The sequence below is a fragment of the Cervus canadensis genome, chromosome 10 (genome assembly GCF_019320065.1).
Source record: "Cervus canadensis isolate Bull #8, Minnesota chromosome 10, ASM1932006v1, whole genome shotgun sequence".
NCBI lineage: Eukaryota > Metazoa > Chordata > Mammalia > Artiodactyla > Cervidae > Cervus > Cervus canadensis.
This window is the reverse complement of record NC_057395.1, coordinates 61,043,387-61,064,631: the sequence shown is the minus strand read 5'-3', so window position 1 is coordinate 61,064,631 and position 21,245 is coordinate 61,043,387. Positions and strand designations below refer to the sequence as shown.

General features: G+C 52.1%; 1 protein-coding gene across 1 annotated transcript in view; it reads right to left on the bottom strand.

The window, feature by feature from the left end:
• EFCAB8 (EF-hand calcium binding domain 8) overlaps positions 1-21,245 on the bottom strand; it is a 61,914-nt gene that overhangs the window by 22,696 nt on the left and 17,973 nt on the right. Inside the window, exons 5-15 of the mRNA XM_043479122.1 lie at positions 20,888-21,056; positions 16,301-16,419; positions 14,686-14,789; positions 14,078-14,213; positions 10,824-10,929; positions 10,507-10,591; positions 9,822-9,946; positions 7,823-7,896; positions 5,609-5,739; positions 1,002-1,069; positions 527-678 (exon numbers count right to left, since the gene is read on the bottom strand). Of these exons, the coding sequence (XP_043335057.1) occupies positions 527-678; positions 1,002-1,069; positions 5,609-5,739; positions 7,823-7,896; positions 9,822-9,946; positions 10,507-10,591; positions 10,824-10,929; positions 14,078-14,213; positions 14,686-14,789; positions 16,301-16,419; positions 20,888-21,056 (1,269 nt within the window). The remainder of the gene's footprint in view (positions 1-526; positions 679-1,001; positions 1,070-5,608; positions 5,740-7,822; positions 7,897-9,821; positions 9,947-10,506; positions 10,592-10,823; positions 10,930-14,077; positions 14,214-14,685; positions 14,790-16,300; positions 16,420-20,887; positions 21,057-21,245) is intronic.

Sequence of the window (21,245 nt, the reverse complement as noted above, 5' to 3'; positions counted from 1 at the left end):
CTGACAGCCAGGGCAGCCGAGAGAGGTCACTGGGAGAGCTGAGGGCAGCAAGTCTGGGTCTGGGGGAGGGGAAAGGCTCACCTGTGTTGTATACCTACTATGTGCCAGTCAGGCCACTGCTCCTTTACCACCTGACCTCCTCTAAACCCCTCAACAGCCCTTCTCTGGAGGGGAGGCTGAGACCCAGTTAAGCGAAGGGCCCCACCCAGGACCACAAATTAAGTAGCCAGGCTGGGCTACATGGAAACAGCTCTGGTGAGCAGCTCATAGCTGGGCTCAGGCTTCTATTGTGGTGGGGGGTGAGGTGGTCAGAGGCCCATGGTGCCACCTGGGCACCCTCCTCTAGGCCTTCGGCCAGGGGTGGGACCATGGGCAGGGAGGTCCCACCACTCCCTGAGCCTCAGGCCCCTGCCAACTGGCAGCCCCCTGGCTGACTGAGCTAGCTCACTATCCATGGGCCAGCATCTTTGGGAAACAGGAACTATGGGCAGGGGGGCGTCAGGGCTGGGCTCCCCGAGGGGGACACCTTGTCCTTGGAGACGCTGAGAAGGATGCTGTTGTCCTTGTTGTTCACAACGATGTGTGTCACCGAAGTCTGATGCCCCTTCATCATCCACACAGGCTTTCTTGAGAAGAAGGGGTTCCACAGGCGGATGAGGGGGTCATAGCCACCAGTCACTGGAGTTGAAAATTGGGTATCAGCCACTAGGGGCTTGTGCTGGGACCTTGTCCTGGGCAGGCCTCAGACTCCAGCCAGTCTTGGCAGATAATAGCTGTTGTCACGACGCATCCGTGCCCTCCCCGCCCCATCCCCTCCACCACCAAGCCAAGCAAGCCCGTGTCACCACTCCACCCCAGGTGCCCAAGAGCAGGCACCAGAGCAGCCAGAGGCCAGGTGCCAGGAGGCCTCCCCCTCAGCTCTGATGGGTCCCACACCCTCAGCAGCCCTCAGCCTAGTTCTGCCAGACCAGCACCTTCCACGTGATACAAAGGTTACTTACCCAGGACGTTCTTTCCTGGGCAATAATCAAAGCAAAGAATCCCTTTTCTCAAATTCAGCACTGAAACCCTACAACAGCAAAGGAGGCAGGCTGGGACCAGTGGCCTTGGGAGAGCTTCTGAGCCTGGGGTGGGAGGAGCTGGAGGCAGGGCCATGGGGGGTTGGGGTTACAGTGACAAGTCATTACCTCTCCATCCAAGGAGAGGAGCAGCCCCTGAGACCCTGCCCTGGGCTCACCCTGCAGCCCCCAGCTCATCGGGAACCAGCAGCGCCTGGAAGAAACGCCTACCCCCACCTGCATGTGAAGGTGAGAGCAGCCCCCAGAGTAGGAGACTTCACTCCATCGGCACCTTCACTCTCCTGGGATGAGGGTCCTCCCACCCAGGACGCAAACCCAAAGGCGGGGGAGGGGAGGGCCCCCAAAGGCTCAGGGGAGAGAATAAAGTTCCTGCTGCCTGCTGGTCCCTGTGTGGGGTACCGTCTTGTGAGTCACCGGGACCCTCACACAACCCTGAAGACTGTCAGCAGCCACGATGAGGACATGGAAAGAAGGAGCTTGGCCAAGGAGGTGGGTGGGGGGGTGGGGGCGGGGTGTCGGGACTCAGACCCAGCGTGGGCGTGACAGGAAGAGGCAGGAGGCTCAGAACCGGAGCCCCAGGAAAGGAAGAGGTGCGGTAGGGCTGGAGGGCAGGGGGGTTCAGGGGGTGCTCAGGAGGGCAGGTTGGCCCAGGCAGGGGTTCTGGGAAGGTCAGGGAGAAAGTCAAGCCCAACGGCCTCACAGGCCCCAGAGCCCTAGAAGCTCTGTGCCTTTGCGTATGCTGTTCCCTCATGTCCACACATCCTGCCCCACCAACTCTTTCCACTCAAACTCTCCCTTCAAAACTCAACTCCAGGCCTTCACTGGTGGCACAGTGGATAAGAATCCTCCTGACGACACAGGGGGTACGGGTCAATGCCCAGTCCAGGGAGATTCCACATGCTGTGGAATGACTAAGCCCATGCGCCACAACTACTGAGCCCATGTGCTGAAACTACTGAAGCCCATGTACTAGAGCTTGTACTCTGCAACAAGAGAAGCCCCCGCAACGAGATGCTCCCGCACCGCAATGAAGAGTAGCCCCCACTCACAGCAACTAGAGAAAGCCCGCACACAGCAACGAAGACCCAGCACAGCTTTAAGTAAATAAACTCAACTCCAGCATGTTCTCAACCAAACTGGACCCTGAACTGCTCCTCTGCCACTACCCAGGGGCCTAAACCTGCTTATCACTGTAGAGGCTCCCTCTCCTGAATTCCCATTATTCAGCCAAGCCCCAAATCCTCTTTGCCCACATCCCACCAGGGCCCAGACCCCCTTCACTTCTGTTATCAGCCTCCTTGGGTGGGGGCTCTTAACCTCCTGCCTTTCTCCCACTTCCCTGTGCTCCCCACTCCACAGCCAGAAGGATTCCTCTAAAACTCAAAAGTTCAAGAAAAGGATATGAAACACCTGTGTTGTCAAACCACATATGTCTCCCTCCATGCATATGTGTGCAAAGAAATATTCTGGAAGAACTGTCACAAAATGTTACTAGAAATTATTTCAGGCTGATTCACCCATTTATTCAACCAAGGTTTCCCAGTTCCTATGCCCTTCCAGGATGAGCAGACAGGATGCTCCTGCCTTCACTGGAGCTTGCCTTCTAGAGGAAAACCGCCTAAGCGAGTAAAGAATAGAGAGACAAGGAAGTGGGCATATACACATCATGGCAAGTCCTGCAGGGAAATAAACAGACAGCTGGAGGAGACCAGGTCTGCAGGAGACTGCTGTGTGGAGAAGAGACTGAAAGGTCAGGGTGGGACTCAGGGAAGAAGTCCACAAGGCCACTCCAGAGGCAGAATTTGAGTTGACAGTGCCGGCCCCACCTGCAGAGGCCATGCCCCAAGAGGGTATCACCTAACTCACTGGAAAAGACCCTGATGCTGGGAAAGATTAAAGGCAGGAGGAGAAGAGGATGACAGAGAAAGAGATGATTGGAAGGCATCACGGACTCAATGGACGTGAGTTTGAGCAAGTTCCAGATGTTGGTGATGGACAGGGAAGCCTAGCGTGCTGCAGTCCAGGGGCTCGCAGCATTGGACACGACTGAGAGACTGAACAAGAGCAGTCAATGGTGCCACCTGCTGGCCAGAGTGTGAACTGCACTCACACATGAAATGGGGTTTGTGCACTTGTGTTATATATTCTGCAATCCACCCCTAAGATATATCTCGATTTCCACTCCTGGCGGACTCCAGGCCACTATCATGTGTACCCTGAATTAATACAGTGGTGTCCTTACTGGTGTCCTTATTTCCCCTCCTGCCCATATACGGCTTCCCTCTTAGCTCAGTCGGTAAAGAATCTGCCTGCAATGCAGGAGACACGGGTTCGATTCCTAGGTCAGGAAGATCCCCTGAGAAGGAAATGGCAACCCACTCCAGTATTCTTGCCTAGAGAATCCCATGAACAGAGGAGCCTGACGGGCTACAGTCTATGGGTTCACAAGAGTTGGACACGACTTAGCGACTAATACCACCACGACCACCACTTGCAACAGAGCAGCCAGAAAGATGCTCCGCATGTCAGACCACACCATTCCTCTGCTCAGAACCGTCCTAGAACCTTGCCCATCTAATTCCAAATCATAATAAAAAGATGTTTTCGAGACACTTGGGTAAAGATTAACTTGGACTAGTACTAGGAATATTAAAGTGTTAGTTGCTCAGTTGTGTCCAGCTCTTTCCAACCCCATGGACTGTAGCCCACCAGGCTCCTCTGTCTATGAGATTTTCCAGGCAAGAATACTGGAGTGGGTAGCCATTCTCTTCTTAAGGGGATCTTCTCAACCTAGGGATTAAATTTAGAAAGCATTATACTATTTCTCTACTTCTATGTGTTTAAAATCTTTCATAAAAGGAAAAATGTTTAAAAAACAAAAAAGCAGGCAGAGAGGAGCAATGCAAAGGCCTGGGGGCAGGAACATGCTCGAACCACGAGGGGGCCAGTGTGGCTGGGGTGGAAAGGCAGCAGGGCCAGCCACCGAGGCCCTCGTGGCCACAACGCAGTAATCCCCGTGACAGCCCCGTGACAGCCTCCTGCCATTGAGGCCCAATAAAACAAGAAGCTGAATGAAAGACAGATCACCAAGATGAGGTAATACTCCCACCAAATCAGAGGAACCAAACCAACAAACCAGCTCCAAGCAAAATGCCACCACACCACTCCCCTCAAAGCACAAAAAGCAAGATGGAAGCCTCTGCAACACCTCAGGGATATGCTCCCCTCCTCCAGCCTAGAGTTAGTTCCAGGACTTGAGGATTGGATAAGGGAATGGGGAGGTGGCCCCACAAGATTCCAGATTCATTTATGTTTGAATCTTTTTTACATATATACATATACCTGTGTGACTAACAGTTGATTTTATTTTCTTGGCTACACATTGCAGCTTGTGGGATATTAGCTGCCCAGTCATGAATGAAACCTGGGCCCTCAGCAGTGAAATCATGGAACCCTAACCACTGGACCACCAGGTAATTCCTAACAGTTAATTTTCAAAAAATAAAAAAAGACAGCAGAAGAAAATATTCCCTCTGGGGTAAAGCAATAAAAAATGAAGGAAATATATTAGAACCATCTCCAAAGAATTAGTGTGGCCAACTACTGAACACAGGCCACGTACGGCACTCACTCACGTAAGCCTTGAGGTAAGTGAAGAGCTGTTATTGTCCCCTTTGACAACAGGAGGAAACTGAGGTTCACAGAAGTGAAGCAACTCACACTCATCCCTTCACTCAGAAAACATTTTTCTGACTGTCTCATACTATGTGCCAGCCTTTGTGCTGAATTTTGTGTATAGATAGGTGGATAAAAGAGACCTTATATTTTTGCTGCTGGTGGCAATGCCAGAATGGTTAAAACCAGACTCCATAAAAGTTCTCATCACAGGAAAGGAAAAAAGAAAGGTGTAACTGTGTGTGGTGATAGATGTTAACTAGACTGTGATCATTTCACAACATATGTGTTTAGTCACCCAGTCATGTGCGACTCTTTGGGACCCCATGGACTGTAGCATGCCAGGCTCCTCTGTCCGTGGGGATTCTCCAGGCAAGAACACTGGAGTGAGTTTCCATGCCCTCCTCCAGGGGATCTTCCCAACCCAGGAATCGAACCCAGGTCTCCCACATTGCAGGTGAATTCTTTACTGACTGAGCCACCAGGGAAGCCCTCACAAATTATATATGAGTATCAAATCATTCTATGGCACACCTGAAACTTAATATAATATTGTATGTCAATTTTCAAAACTAACAATCTCAATTAAAAAAACAAAAAAAACAGACTCCAGAGCCCACATTCCAACCACCACAGCCCACTGTTGGCTCTCAGGACACACAGTGGTCCTTCGTACCCAGCCTGATCCACAGGCCTCTGTACTGCCCACAGGAGAGTCCACTGTCCTGGAGGCAGGCCACCTCTCAGCAGCGACGGCCACGTGTGGCTAAAGTGAAGCCGGCATCCCAGAGTCAGTGTCACCACCCACCCCCTCCCAGCCCCACCACCTCTGCCTGGAAGTGGCTGCCCCTTACTTGAGGCTCTCTGGGACTTTGGATGGCAACACTGTCAGCACCAGAGAGGACTTGTCAATGGCTGAACAGGAAGCCACCAGGTTCAGCTGGGGGATGAACTTGACCTGTTGACACCAGTTGAGGTGGAGAGCCTGGAAAGAGAGCGGTGGTGGTGGGAGACACAACCCAAGCGCAGTCGTCCAGGCCCAGCCCCACCTCGTCCAGGCCCAGCTCCCAGAAAGTGGCAGGTATCGGGGGCTGGAGGGGCTAGGAGATCCCGAGTCTAGTGCCTTCAACAAAGTGCTCTGGCCCCGCAGTTCTAGCCCGGGTCGTGACCAGGACAGTATGGCCATCAGTTGTCCATGGAACAGGTGAGAAGCACTGAAATCTCCTGTCACGTGAACTCTTGTTTACAGATTAAGAGGACAGGCTAGGTCAAGTGCATACTAATACCATTCTCTGTGGCCGCATCCGAAGGTGGGAGGAAGGATGGATCCAAGTCTGCCTAGTCCACAGTCCCTGTCATCCACCCTCATCCCTAGTCGACAGTGCTTCCCGGCTCCCCCACACCCCCCTCGTGTTTGTCAGGACGAGGTATGCAGAACATGAGGATGTTATCTGGTGCCACTTGGGTGGAAAAAAGGCTGCAACCCACAGGCCAAGGGCATGGCCTGGCTGGATGCACTCTGAGGTCTGGCCCCATGCTTGGCCTTCCAGTTGGGAGATTTCCCTCTCCAGGACAAGAATGGACAAGGTGACTGGAGGGGTCGTCAGGCACAGCTGGGTTTCACATGCGCTGTTTCACCAAGTGCCTGTCACAGTGAAGGCTGGAGGATGATTTGATTACCAACGGCTGGCGAAGCGGTCAATCACGCCTATGTAACGAAGCCACCATAGAAACCCAAAAGGACAGGATTCAGAAAGCTTCTGGGCTGGAGAACACATACAAGGAGAGTGGGGACCCAGACAGGGGTGGGAGCTCCACCCCCCTTCTGCCGTGCCTTCTGCATCTCTGCCACCTGGCTGTTCCTAAATTACATCTTTTCATTAAAAAAAAACAAAACGTTGATCTAGTAAAGTAAAACGTTTCTCCAAGTTCTGCGAGCTGCTCTGGCAAATTAATTGAACCCAAGGAGGCGGGTCATGGAAACCTCATTTATGCTGGTGGGTCAGAAGCACAGGTGACAACCTGAACTTGCACTTGGCATCGGAAGTGAAGGGCAGTCTCGTGGGACCCTTAACCCGCAGGGTCTGACGCTATCTTTGGGTAGACAGTGTTAGGATTGAGTTGAATTGTAGGAAAGCCAGCTCATGTCAGAGAACAGCTCAGAGGTATGGGAGAAAAACAATCATTGTAACAGGTGCCACAATCCTATATGCCAGGCGGTACCCAACCTCCAGGATCTAATGCCTGATGATCTGAGGTGGAGCTGATGTAACAATAATAGAAATAAAGTGCAGAATAAATGTAATGCACTTGAATCACCCTGAAACCATCCCCCACCCCAGTCCATGGAAAAACTGTCCTCCATGAAACCATTCCCTCATGCCAGGTTGGGGACCACTGCTATTAGCGCTGCAGTGAGGGGATGACGGCAGAGGCGGATGGCGAGCAGGGCTGTGCGAGGCTGGTTGGGGAGGACCTGAAGGAAGTAGAGGGGTGCGTATAGTGAGTGGGTAGAGAACATGGTAGCCTGAAGGAATGGCACGTGTCAAAGCCCTGCAGTGGGAAGGGCTCCATACTCAGAGAACAGCAAAGTTTGCTGGCACTTCTGTGGCAGAGGGAGGAGAAGCGGGGTAGAGAGCAAGACCAGAAACAAGCCAGGGGCCAGAGCCCTTCCTGTCCTGGTCGTGGGTGCACTTGAGACTTTGTTCAAACAGGACAGCTACTGGGATTTTGAGCAAAGGAGTGACCTGACTATATTTCTAGCTCATCTTTCTTGAAGTTGCTGAATGCAGAAAGCACCATGTGGAGAAAGGAATTGGGCAATGGTGAGAAGCCACCCAGGAGGGGCGTGTCTGAGCAAGGAAGGTGGTGAGAGAGACCAGCCTCGCCTGGGGATTCTGCAGAAAGAGCCGGGCGGGATCCAGCAGGTGCCTCCACCCCTTCCTTCCCCGGATACCAGTGCCCAACGCCACAGACCCAAGGGAAGATCCACCTGCTGTGTTTATTGCTGAGTGGTACATGTGTACAGCTAGTTACCATGGAAACAGCCGAGGAAAGAGCCCCCTTACCTTCAGCCGGTAACTTCTATACATAGGGGAATTCTCACTTAGAAGCCTCCGGGTAGAAACGTTGGTCCAGTTATCTGATAGGGGAGAAAATCAAGGCCCAGGTCACCAGGTCTTCCCATTTGCAGCACAAACAAGACCTCAAAAGCAAGACCCCTTGAGCTGGTTTGCAACTCCCATGCATCTCAAAAGGCATTCCCTTACAAAGGCTCGCTCAAGCCTCCCTGTGTCCTGGCAAGTTCAGTGCAGACACTGAACTCAGCACCCAGAAAACAGACCCGAGCCGATAAACACCGCTGCCCAGAATCCCCCTGTCAGCCCCTGGCAGAGCTGGAGCCAGATTTTAGAGACTCAACTCTCCCCTGTTGAGTCTCCATTAGAGAGCTCGGACTCTGCAGGGGCAGAGAATGAACTGAGATCCTGGGCTCTTATTCATTCTGAAAACAGTCATTTGGGAGTTTGTCATTCTGCTTCAAACTACATGCCCCATCTTGTCTGGCAAACACAAGTTCCAAGAAGAAGTTGCATGCATGCGTCGTAAAGCAAGCATGTCTGGAGCATGTGTGGTGAGCACAGCCCTGCCCCTACACTTTCTCTCCTTCCACCTTCTAGCAAATCCATGAACTGAATGTGTTCATCCCCATTCGAATAAGGGAACCGAGGCACAGAGAGGTTAAGCAATAGGGTCCAGGTCACACAGAACTGGTCTGTCCAGCCCCTCCCAAGTCAACACACTGCTGGATGCCCCTTCTTGTTTGTCCCCAGCCTCCAGGCAGCATGTGGCGTGGAAAGACTCCCGTCCAACACTCCAGTCTCATCTGCCTCCCTTCCAATTTCCTGTCCACCACTCAGCTCAAAGACCACCACAGCTTCCTGTGCCAATCTGCAGGGTGGCATAGAGTGACCAGGGTGGGCTGGCTCAGGGCAGGGGTAGAAGCTGATGAGGCAAGCACATGGGGTGCCAGACCCCTTCTGCGTCCAGGGCAGGACCCGTCTTCTGCCTGGCCGGTGGTGGATGCTGCCCAGCAAGCTAGGCAGGAGGTGTCACCAAGGCCTGGGAGCCCCTGGAAAGAGTCCTGCTCAGAAACTCCGAATGGAAGCCCAAGCGGCCGCTCTGGAGTCCTGGATGGAGGGGAGTCAGTGTTCCTGGGGGCTGGGGCCCCTAGTGGCCTCCGCCTCCCCTAGATGGATGTGGAGCGGCCTGGAGGACTGACACTGTGGGTCGAAGCCTCAATCCTGGCCAGGGTCCAGTTCAGACAAGCCCCGGACAGCCCCAGGCTCCGAGGCCGTGGGATCCCTTGCCACTTGGCAGAGCATCCCCAAACAGCACCCTCCAGCATTTAGTCAGCTTGAGATACAGCCCAGCAAGAGGCTCAAGTGCCAGCTCTGGGGCAGACTGCCTGCCTGGGATCTCAGTCGTCACTGTGGGGCCTGTGCAAGCCTTCACCCCCTTTAGCCTCCCCTGCTCCTCCCTTAGCCGACGGTGAAACATCAGCCCCTCCTGGCGCAGGTGAACTGCAGGAGGTGCTCAGCCCCCGAGGGCTCGGTGAAAGTCACGTGCTGGTTCATGCTGGGGAGCTGGGCTTTCCTCCGGGCCCCGCAGAGCCCACCTTCAGGGCAGCCTCTCAGCTCTGCCCCACTGCCCACCCACAGGCAGCTCCCAGCCACAGGGAGCAGAACTCTGCTCACACGGTGGAGGAAGCATGCCCTGTCCCAAGGCCCAGAGGGGTCACACAGCTGCCACAGGTTTTCTCTCCCTGGGATGAGGAGGGTTCTGAAGACTCCCTGCTTCAGCCCCCAAACCAGCTCTCAGAGGCACAATTCCCCACCTTCAGAGAGACTGCCCGTCTCCTCAGCCCTGTCCCTGCCCCGCTGTCCCCCATCCCCTACCCCCTATAGGTGGTTCTGAGCTGAGCACACAGGTGTACCACCTCCCCAGGGATGGGACAGGGAGGAGCTCCCAGGACAGGACCATCTCCTCCGACTCCCCACGTCTCCCTACCCCATTTGGAGGTCCTGGGGAGGACTCGGGGGTTGAAGAGCCCGGTGGTCACATCATCAGAGGTGAAGATGATGACATTGCCTTTGGTGTCCCCATAGCAGAACACAGCCCTATGATAGTCCGACCTGGGAACAGGGAGACAGAGGAGACCGCGGAGCAGCTAAGCACATCCGGCACCACCGCCCACCCCTCCCTGGCTTCTGAGGCCCTCCTCCACCTCAGGAGGGAGGGCAGAGCCCACACAGCTTTCCAGCCTGGACCCCTACAGCCAACAAACATGGGCCCAGCCACCCGGATCCAGACCATCAGGGAACCAGGTCCAAGAGAAATCAGCACATTTTTAAAAAAGCAAAATAAATGGCTCCCTGGTCTTTCGGCTGCTCTTTGCCAGGTCACCCTATCGATGGGCCATGACGTGCTCAGAGCCCTCAGGCCACAGCAGGACAGGCCAGCTTTGACGGCTGACCCGGTGCGGGAGGGAAAGAAGAGGAGCTGACGACGACTCTGCAGTCTGAGTGACCCCGAAGAGGGGCCCAAAAGAGGAGCGGCTTGGGGGAAAGAGGACACAGGCACAGAGGGTGGGGTCACTCCAGAGCCGCTTCCAGAGAGGCTTTCTGGAGACCCCAACCCCACTGAGTGATGCGGCTGCTGCCAAGACCCTGCAGCGCTCTCCCAGGATTCTCACCAGTAGTTCATAGTCAGGACGCAGCTGTCCAGATCGGTGAAGGTGAAGACCCGGGCACATTTGTGGCTACTGATATCAAAGAACTCTGGGGAAGAGACAGAGGAGGAGGCCCGCATGGGAACCCAAACCTGTGTCCCAGGCCGGGGGTGGGGGGGTGGTATCTCTGGTGATGGTGAGCAGCCTCACTAGTCACCACTCAGCAGTCCTCCCAGGGGACTCCAGTCCAGCTCATGGTTGGCTGAGCGACAGATCTCTCCAAGTGCAAATGCATGGCTCCCAGTGGCCGGGCGCAGGCCTGGGGAGCAGCGGGGACTCACCTATCTTCTGGTCCGTGGACGCAATGGCCACCAGGTTCATGTTGTGCAGACACACCATGTCAATGACCCACATCTGCTGGCTGTGGAACGGATGGATCTGGTAAAGCTGCCAGAGGGGGACAGAGGAGACCTGGTCTGGGGCGGCTCACCAGAAGAGCACAGGATCCCCACAAACCCTCTCCTGTCCCCTGAGGCCCCAGAGCCGGGCACAGACCTGGTGAGGAGCCCAGCCTTACCACCAACTACAATGATGGGGCCTTGGATAAGCTTCCAATTTAAAAATCAATTTCCATGTCTGTAAAATGCTTGCTCCTTGGAAGAAAAGCTATGACAAACCTAGGCAGTGTATTAAAAAGCAGAGACATCACTGCACTGACAAAGGTCCTTCTACTCAAAGCTATGGTTTTTCCAGTAGCCATGTATGGATGTGAGAGTTGGACCATAAAGAAGGCTGAGTGCCAAAGAATTGATGCTTTTGAACTGTGGTGTTGGAGAAGACTCTTGAGAGTCCCTTCGACAGCAAGGAGATCAAACCAGTCTATCCTAAAAGAAATTAACCCTGAATATTTACTGGTAGGACTGATGCTGAAGCTAAAGCTCCAATATTGGCCACCTGATGTGAAGAGCCAACTTGTTGGAAAAGACCCTGATGCTGGGAAAGACTGAAGGCAGGAGGAGAAGGGGATGACAGAGGACATGATGGTTGGATGGCATCACCGACTCAGTGAACATGAGTCTGAACAAACTCAGGGAGATAGTGAAGGATAGAGAAGCCTGGCGTGCTGCAGTCCACAGGGTCACAAAGAGTCAGACACAACTGAGCAACTGAACAACAAAAATTGGGCTTACAGAACACTTAGCCTCACAACCCCTTTCTAGAGCAGTTTGACAAGCTCATCAAAGTTTTAAATGTGCAGTTTGTGATCCTGGGATCCATTTCCAAGAGGCATCTACTGATGTGTTTGCAGGTATTCACAGGGAAGTGTAAGCAGGAACGGGCACTGCTGCCCAGCTATGATAGCAACAGGCCAGACATTGCCTGGAAAGGATGCCCTACATAAACCCACACACCAACCGCTCGCTGCCCAGACATTAGGAATGAGGGAGCTGTGTACATGCAAGGCAGAAAAGTCACCAAGATCTGTTATTAAGTGAAAAAGTGAGGTGAAAAGCAGCATTCTAATGTGCTACCGTTTGTGAATTTAAATAGAAAGGTGGGGGGTGTGTACAGGCTGGTCGCTGCAGTTGCCTCCAGTGAACAGAATTAGGAACGGAGAGAGACAGAGAAACTGACTTTTCCACACCTGCCCCTCAATGCCTGAATCTTTTTTCTCCGATTTTTACTGAGATATAATTGATTCCTAACATTGGTATTCATTCTGTTTGTTTTGCCTGAATCTTGTTTACCATCTGCCAGTGTCACCTGGCTTATTAACGAGAAACCATCCTGCCAGGTTGTGAGGAATGAATGGAACCATGACAGATGAAGCATCTGAGTGCTGCCTGGCACTGGGGGGAGCTGGGCCAGGCAGGGGTGCCTCCCGCCCTGGTGCCAGCCTCGCACAACTCTTACACAGACAGAACCTGAGCTGGCATTCCCGGCGGGGGACACCCCATGCAAAGATGGGTCAGCAGAAATGAGCTGCGCTATCCAGGGAAGAGGAGGAATCTGTATTTTACTCCCTGAATAATGCCACGCAGGCTCTGAACTGTCCCATCAGAACCCAGAGCAGCAAGAGCAGGGGCCTGCACTGACAGCGAGTGGACCAGGGCCCCAGAAGCCCCTCTCTGGCACTAGGCTAGGGTCTCACCCACATGCAATGGAGGTGATGGTAATTCCCATCACACACACCCCCCCACTACATACACATACACACATGCTGGTGTTCAGACTAGAAACAGACCCCTGGGAAGTCTCAGAGACTTGCCCAAGCTTGCACAGCTGGTAAGTGAAGCCCAGACTCTGGGGCTTTCAGTCTGTACAACCGTGGACCTACAGTGAGTGTGTGAGGCTGGTGTTTGGTGGCTTACTCTTGCCAACATCCACTTGCCCAAGCAGCCCCTCAGGGAAGGAGACCCACGTCTGCGGCCCTCTAGGGGACCCTCCCTCTGTCCTCTTTGTCCCTCCCAGGCTGTGGCCCTTGGGAGCGCTGAGGTGACCATGTAGAGCCACAAGCAGAATCTCAGGCTATAATATGTTCCCCCAATAAGGACAGAAGAGAAAAAGAGGGTGGAATGTGCCAGAAACCCCAGCCTCAGGAACACAGGGACAAATTTCCGGGAGCACCCAAGAGAGTTCCTGGAACTCCACAGACCTCGGTTCCCTCCTTCGGCCACCAGGGATGGGGGGATGATCTAGAATCCTCCTGCCCCGAAGGATGACATGACCCCCGATGCAACTAGGAAACACTCTGCAGGCACACAACATGCTCACTCAGCCTCCTCTGAAGAGCAGGGCTTCCTCGTCTGCTGGAGGAGGCTGGACTGGCCTGGCAATGCCAAGTCCGCAGCGGGTGTTTCTGAGCGTTTTATCATTCACCGCACTGGGCCGGGAGCCAACAGCTCAGATGACCGTGGTGATGACAATGTCGGCTTATGTTGGTTGGGTGCTTGCTGTGTGCCTTGCCCTGCTCCAAGCACCGGGCATGGATTATGTTGTGATAATGCTCCTGGCAGCCCTGTTTGTAGGGGTTGCTATTACTAGGCCCATTTGACAGATGAGGAAACTGATACATGGAGAGCGCTCTAGTCACTTCCAAGGTCACACAGCTGAGAGATGGTGCAGTCAGGGCTCTATGCCTGGCAGTTGGGCTCCAAGGCCCATGTTCGTAGTCACTGTGACTTCCTCCCTGATCCAAGCAGATCTGAACCAGCAGGACTTGGTGGTGGAGCGGGTGGGACAGGGACAGGAGGTTGATCACAAGAACCTTGGTGGATGGTGATGCCATTCACTGCCCTGGGGTCACAGGACAAGGAAGTCTGGTGGATAAGGTGGGCCACAGTGACAGTCAGTTTGGACCAAGTGGGTTGAGGGTGTCTGTTGGGCATACAAGTTCAGTGGACATCCAGGTGGTATCCTAGTCTCAGAAGAGAAGTGTGAGGCTCATGGCCCCACAGGGAAGCCAGACCTGCCCCCAAGAGCAAGCACGGATGCCTAGCCCGCAAGCATGGATGCCTATCCCACAAGCCCAGAAGAGGAGCCTGCTGGACGTGAAGGCAGAGGCTCTTCGACCACCCCTGTGTGCCCCGCTCACCCTGAAGGAGCTGGTCAGCGTGAAAGACTCCGACCAGAACTGCAGGATGCCGTCCTTGGTGACAGTCAGGAAATGCCCAATCTTCTTGAGCCGCTGGACTAAGAACTCCACTTTCACTATCTCACACCCGTGATTCCTGTGGAAGGTGATGAGAGGGGAGCCCAGGCCAAAGTGGGAAAACGCCCAGAGGAGGACAGGCTAGCTTCCCACACCCGCACCCAGAGAAACTCGCTCCTTGAGACGCAGGTTCTGCCTCTCCCCCAGGGGACTGTCACCACTAACAACGGTGGCCAGAAAGAGAGGAGACCCACAAATGATGCTGCGGTGACACGGGGATCCCAAGTCATAAGTTTAACCCATGAAATAGCCAGTCAGCTTCTTCATGATGGGAGGGGCCAGACGAGACTGGAAATAGACATTCTTTTAAGGGAAAAACAGCCCACGGAGGGCAAGTAGAGTGGGCTTGTGATGAAAACTGCGAAATAACAGTGTATCCAGCCACAACTCTAGTGCTTACAGATGGAGAGAGGACTCAGGAAGGGGCGCAGGTGCAGGCCGGCCCCAGCCTTGTCCAGACACACCCTTCAGCCCAGGGAGAGGCTCCTTACAGGGGGATGATCCTCATGGGAAGGTGGAAGCGTAGGCGGTACTGGCCCCTCATCATTTTCTCCTTCCCCTGGAACTCGCGCATCACGTAGTCCACGTACTCCTGCTGCCTCGGAAAGAAGCGCCAGCAGGGTGGGTGTCAGCCAAACCCACCCAAGGCTTCCAGTGTCTTCCCCTTCTCCCCCAGCCCCTTCAGGAGCCCCTGGAGGTTCTGGTGGAGGGAGGCTGTCAAGCACCGGTGCTGTTCTTGGATCTACACTGTGCAGAGGGCCTATTTGCACATGTAGGTGAAGATGGCACAACAGTACCTCCCACCTTATCTCGTGTCTGTAATTCTACATGATCCTCACCTCGCTCCACAGCTGGCATCTCCTCAGAGTCCCTTTATTCCTCCCGCTGTACAGATAATAAGACTGAGACCCACATAAGTATAGATGAGTTGCCCCAGCTCTTATATCAAGTCAATAGCAGGGAAGCACCCCTAAGCCACAACAACTCTAGGCTCTATTGAGCAGCCTCACGAAAATATCGCCAAGGCCAGAGAGAACCACCAAGTGAAGCCATAACAAGACACAGGGAGCTATGAGGAAAGACCATGGTGTAGATGACAGAGTGCTAGAAACATGCTTAGTATAGAATATTAAGAGAAATGGGCAGTGGAGGTTCAAGAAGGAAGGGACATATGTACACTTATGACTGATTCACATTGTTGTATGGCAGAAACCAACACAACGTCGTAAAGCAATTATCTTCCAATTGAAAGTAAATTTAAAAAAAGAAATGAAAGCAAAAACCACACATAAAAACAGAATGTACGTCTATGCTTGGGGGGAGGTATGACAGAGCTGACTACACATGGACTCTTGAAGGAAAATCCCTAGGTCTGAAGACTGACTCAGCTAAAGTAACTCTGTAAGCTCGGGCCAGTTTATTCTTCTTTTGCCTCAGTGTCCTAGTCTCTCAAATAGAGGTACATTACCAGCACCTACCCCATGGGATTCCCGCGAGGTTTGAGTATAATATTTAGACTGCTTAGATAAATTCTGCTGTAAAGGCTAGTTGTCATTGTCAGCATTTCTACATCAATACATCAGACTGATTTTTTTTTTTTTTGTACTTTACTGTGTTTTGCATTCTTAAATGTTGTATATGCTCATTGTAGAACATCTAAAATTGGAGCAGGGGGTAGGTATGCTGCATGAGGGCATATTAGGCTCTAAAACTCTGACTTTTTGTGATTTAACAGACACTGAGTGAGCACCGAGGGCCACGAGACGGTTGTGGCCTTGGCTGGAGCCCCCTTAGTCAAACGGGCGTGTTACATGGCAGCTGCAGGCCTCTGCTGCTCACCGCTGGGGGCACAGCCGGCTTCATGCAGGGGTCATTGGCCTTTGTCACACTCTCCTGTCCCCTGGAGGGGAACAAGCTGCAGCAAGTCCAGTTCTCGGGAGTCTCAAGAGGGCTCCCTTGAAGGCTCCAAGTGTTCCCTCTACCCAGTAAGTCCCCCAGGATCTGCCCCCCGGATCCTCAGCCCTCCTTGTGCTCCTCTGACCAGCCACGGCCCATGCCCTTCAGCCTCTCCCCAGCTCTCTGAGGCAGCAGGGGCGCCCTCCTCACCCAGGTGATGAAGCCGTTACAGTTCAAGTCCACCTTCAAAAACAGCGCCTCCAGCATCTCTTCTGACATATTGCTCAGAATCTTCTTCACAGCCTTAATGAAAGTCTTCATGTCCAGGGCTTCAAGAGAGAGAAGGGAGAACACCGTCCACTTCATCGCAAGACCCCTGGCCCCATCACCAGCCACAGTGTTCCTGGACGTCTGGGTGTTGGAGGGGCGGGACACACAGAGGGTCACGCTGCTGGGTCATCTTTTCCATCTTATCTGTTCAACATTCGATCACCCACAAATCCTGGCTCCATACCTGCTGCATGAGAGCAATGTGGTGGCCCCAGAGCAGTGAGGGGGGACAGGTACTAAAAAAGATCAGATCTGAGATCAGATCCCATTTCTGAGCAAATAAGACAGACCAGGCATTGAGACAAAGAAAACTGATGAAAACTCATAAATAAATAAATAGGAAAGGAGAAAAACTTCAACAATGGCAACAAAGAGACATAAATAAATCCAAAGCTATAGAGGGAAAAGAGATGTGCATCTTTTAGAGGCAATTAAAATACAACCTTGGAAAAAAAAATAAATAAAAATAAAATAAAATACAACCTTGGGCTGGAGAGAAAGATGAAAAGGGGAGAGGGACAAGGAACAGAAGGACAAGAACCAATTTTTTTTTCCCCTGCTGGGTTTTGTGGCTACAAGGGAATCTGTCTGCAGAGGGATTGATTACTCCTGTCTAGGTTTTTAAAAAATAATCACAATCTTTAAAAAGCACGCTCCTATGGGGACTTCCCTGGTGGTCCATGCTCCCAGTGCAGGGGGGCCTCAGTTTGATCCCTGGTCGGGGAACTAGATCCCACATGCTGCAGGTAAATATACCGAGTGCCCCAACTAAGACCTACTGCAGCCAAAAAAATAAGTAGAAACATTTTTTTAAGTGCTTCTAAAACCCGCTCCAAATACATGGAACTCTCACCTCGGCCTTAAGGCTCTTCTCTAGGACCTCACCCCACCCCTACCGTCCCCTTCATTCTCTGCTGCAGTCACCATGTCTCCGCACCTGTCACCTCAAGGCCTTTGCGCTGCCTGGTTCCTCCACAGGGAAGTCTTTTCCCAGAGACTCTCTAAGCAGGCGGCACGCCACCCTGCCTGGTTCCACTGCCCCCCTGACCTTCCTTATCACCCTGGCCATGAGCTCAGGGAGGACAGGGCTAAACCCGTCCCCTCCATGACCGAGTCCTTGTGCGAAGCAGACGTTTGTTCCCTGAGTGTTTCCTTCAGCACTGGGGGATGCGATGATGATGACTGAGCACCAGTATCATGAGTTTATTCACACTGACCACCTGATGGTGGCGGCGTGGGTGAGGAGGGCATGAGGAAACTGACGCAAAGAGGGGGGGTGTGAGCCCAAGGTCACATAGCTGGTGAGTGGTGGCACCGAGCCATTTCCCCCAATCTGGGGTCACGCTCTCACCCTGCTCCATGCTCCTCATAAAACAACCCGCTCTGTGCTAAAGTGACAACTGTCATCGCTCACGGCTAGACTGAGGAACAAATGGAAGGCTGAACAAAAGGTGCCCTGCTTAAAGAAAGATCCAGCCTGCTCATCTGAAGGGATAGCCAAGAGCCTTACACGTTTGAGTGACACGTAACGGTCCCTCTGTGTATCAGACGGATGTCAGCCCACGAGCTCGGAGCCGTCCCCTCGGGAAAGAGCTGGCAGTCAAAGCGCCTTTGTGCAGAACAAATGAACAAACTCCTCTTGACAGCACTACAGGGAGAGTCCTTTCATTGCTCTTTAAGAACCTATATATATTGTTCACTGCCGTATTACTTTCATATTCTTCTTAAAAACAGCTTACTGGAAAAAAAAAAAAACTGTTGAGTAGAACAAAAGACTAGACACAATGGTGTCCTGGAAAGGATGGGTACACTGTGGGGAGCCAGTCAGGTCCCCTGCACATTGATGCTAAAAGGAAATGCTCACCCAGTCTCACACGTATAATGAACAAATGGTTCATTAATAGCTCTTATGGTCCAGTGGTTAAGAATCTGCCTTGCAACTCAGGGGACATAGGTTCAATCCTTGGTTGGGGAACTAAGATTCTACCGGCCGAGGAGCAACGAGTCCCACATGCTGCAACTACTGAAGGCCGCATGCTCTGGTGACGCAACTAGACAGTCTGTGTGCTGCCAGGAAAGATCCCGCGTGACACAACTAAGACCCGACGCAGCCAAATAAATAAATAATGTTTAAAAATAGCTCTTGAAGCACAAAAGTGAAAATATCATGTCCCTGGGGAGGGAGGCAGTGAGTGAGTGAGTGAGAGTCACTCAGTCATGTCCCACTCTTTGTGAGCCTATTGACTGTATGCAGCCTGTCAGGCTCTTCTGTCTAGACAAGAATACTGGAGTGGGTTGCCATTTCCCTCTCCAGGGGACCTTCCTGACCCAGGGATCAAACATGGGTCTCCTGTATTGCAGGCAGATTCTTTACCATCTGAGCCACCAGGGACGCCTGGTTACCTTTAATACATTCCCTAGGATCAGCATTGTAAAAATACTGTTATTTTTACTGTTATTGTTTAAAAAAAAAAATGGTCTACTTCAAAAAGAGGGTGAAGTGATGGCACTTTTTAAATTTTTACCTGTGTAAATATATTACCTGTTCAAAACAAAATACAATAAAAATTGTGGCCAAAACTGGGACTGTTGGGTCCTCCAAGACAGTGGTGGCACCTCCTGGCAGCCAAATACCAACACTCAAAGAGCTCAGAGGATGAAGCATCTCAGCTTCAGGTCAGACACAAACCATCCCTCCCCAGCCTCACTCTGCTCTTTTTAAACAGGCCATTTGTTACCCTTCCTGCCCACATCACAGTGTGGCTGTCAAACTCAAATTGACGGGGCAAGTAGCCATGGCCCCAGCATTGGTGCTCCGAGTCTACTGGATAGAAATAAAGATGCCTTAAAGAACTCCAATAGGAATAATAAGTAAACTTTATGTGTATTTTCCCAAGGGGAAAATTCAAGCTCTGAAGAGAAAAAAAAAAAAAAAAAAAAACCTCATGTACAAAGGATGTTTTTCACAATGTTATTTAAACTTAGTAAAAATCTAAAAGTTGGGGACTTCCCTGGTGGTCCAGTAGTTAAGAATCCTTCTTGCAATGCAGGGGACATAGGTTCAGTCCCTGGTCAGGGAACTAATATCCCGAATGTCGTAAGCCCATGCATTGCAACTACAGAGACTGTACTCCAGGATCTGCACACCACCCCTAGAGAGTCCGTGCACCGCCAGGAAAGATCCCGCATGACGCAACAAAGATGCCAAGAGCCACAACAAATAAATAAGTGTTTAAAAAAAAACTAAATGTTTCATTCAGGGAAATGTCTTAGTCAACCATTGGAGCCCTTGCATTCACTGCTAATGATGGTTCAGCAGATCACATAACATATGAAAAAAAACCCTTAAGGAATTAACATTAAGAGAAAAAGGAGGGTGTGAAATTAGAATATGGTTTACAGACATGTGAAAACACGTGTAGTCATCTGGGGCAAAGAGACTGAAGGTGGCCCCATGATGGCAGACCTCCTAGCATTCATGCCCCCTTGCGTGTGGTGGAACCTGTGACCTGCTTCTGACCAACAAAGGACGGCAGTGGTGACAGGATGTTCGGGACTGTGTATGCAGGACTACGCGATGGCAGCACACCTCCTGCTGGAGTTTCCACCTGGCCTGAGTGTTGAAGTCAGCCATGTTGGTGAGTCCCAGAAGCCAGGAAGCAGGCAGCTCTAAGAGCTGAAGACAGTCGCCCTCCAATAGCCAGGACACAATGAGAGCCCTTAGTCCCTTAGCTTCAAGGAACTGAATTCTGCCAACAACCTGCATAAACTTAGAAGTGGATCTTTCACAAGGACTTCCCTGGTGGTTCAGTGGCTGACACTCCGCACCTCCCAAGGCAGGGGGCCTGGGTTTGATCCCTGGTCAGAGAACTAGATCCCACATGTCCCAACTAAAGATCTCACATGCTGCAACTGAGAGTTCATATGCCACAGCTAAAGATCACAAATGACGCAACTAAGACCCAGTACAGCCAAATAAACAAATAAATATTTTCTTAAAAAAAGAAGTGACTCCTTCCCACTCAAGCCTAGTTGATACTGCAGCCCCAGCTGACTCCTTGATCACAGCCTAGTGAGACCCTGAGCAGGAGAGCCAGCTAAACTGTGCCCAGACTCCTGACCCACTGAAATGGTGAGATAGTAAAAGTGTGTTGACTTAAGCCGTGAATTTTGTAGAAATACTGTTACACAGCAATAGTTAGCAAGCCATGCATATGAAATTGTTCAGTTGCAAACATGCTGAAATGCTGACAGTGGTTACCCAAGTGTCTGGATTAAGGGTATTTTTTCCCTCAGTCCCAAATAGCCTCTAGTGGGCTTATAATACTTACAGAGCATAATGATGAAAAGTTTTAAAGGACATACAGGGTGCAAAAATGCTTATGCAGCCTACACCCTCCACCCAGGCCGGGTCCTGGGTCCCACCCTGTGCAGAGGCCAGAGGCTGGGCCCATGACATAGCCTCACCTCCAGTCGAGTTGACCTTGCTGTGAAATGTCTTCTCCATCTCAGCCAGGTGTGCCTCAGTGAACAGCTGAGACTCATATTGGAAGTCAGACGTCTGGCTAACGGAGATGGATGGTGTTGGGGAGCTGAGAACCTCCTTGTTCTTCCCAGGTCCACCTGCAAAGGACACCTGGAACACAGATGATGACAAGAACCAGGCCCTGAAAGGGGTGACTTCCAGAGCTGAACAGTTTTAAGCACATCTATTGAAAGAGAACATCTGGGATTTCTCTGGTGGTCCGGTGGCTAAGTCTCTGTGCTCCCAATGCAGGGGGCCCAGGTTCGTTCCCTGGCCGGGGAACTAGATCCCACATACTGC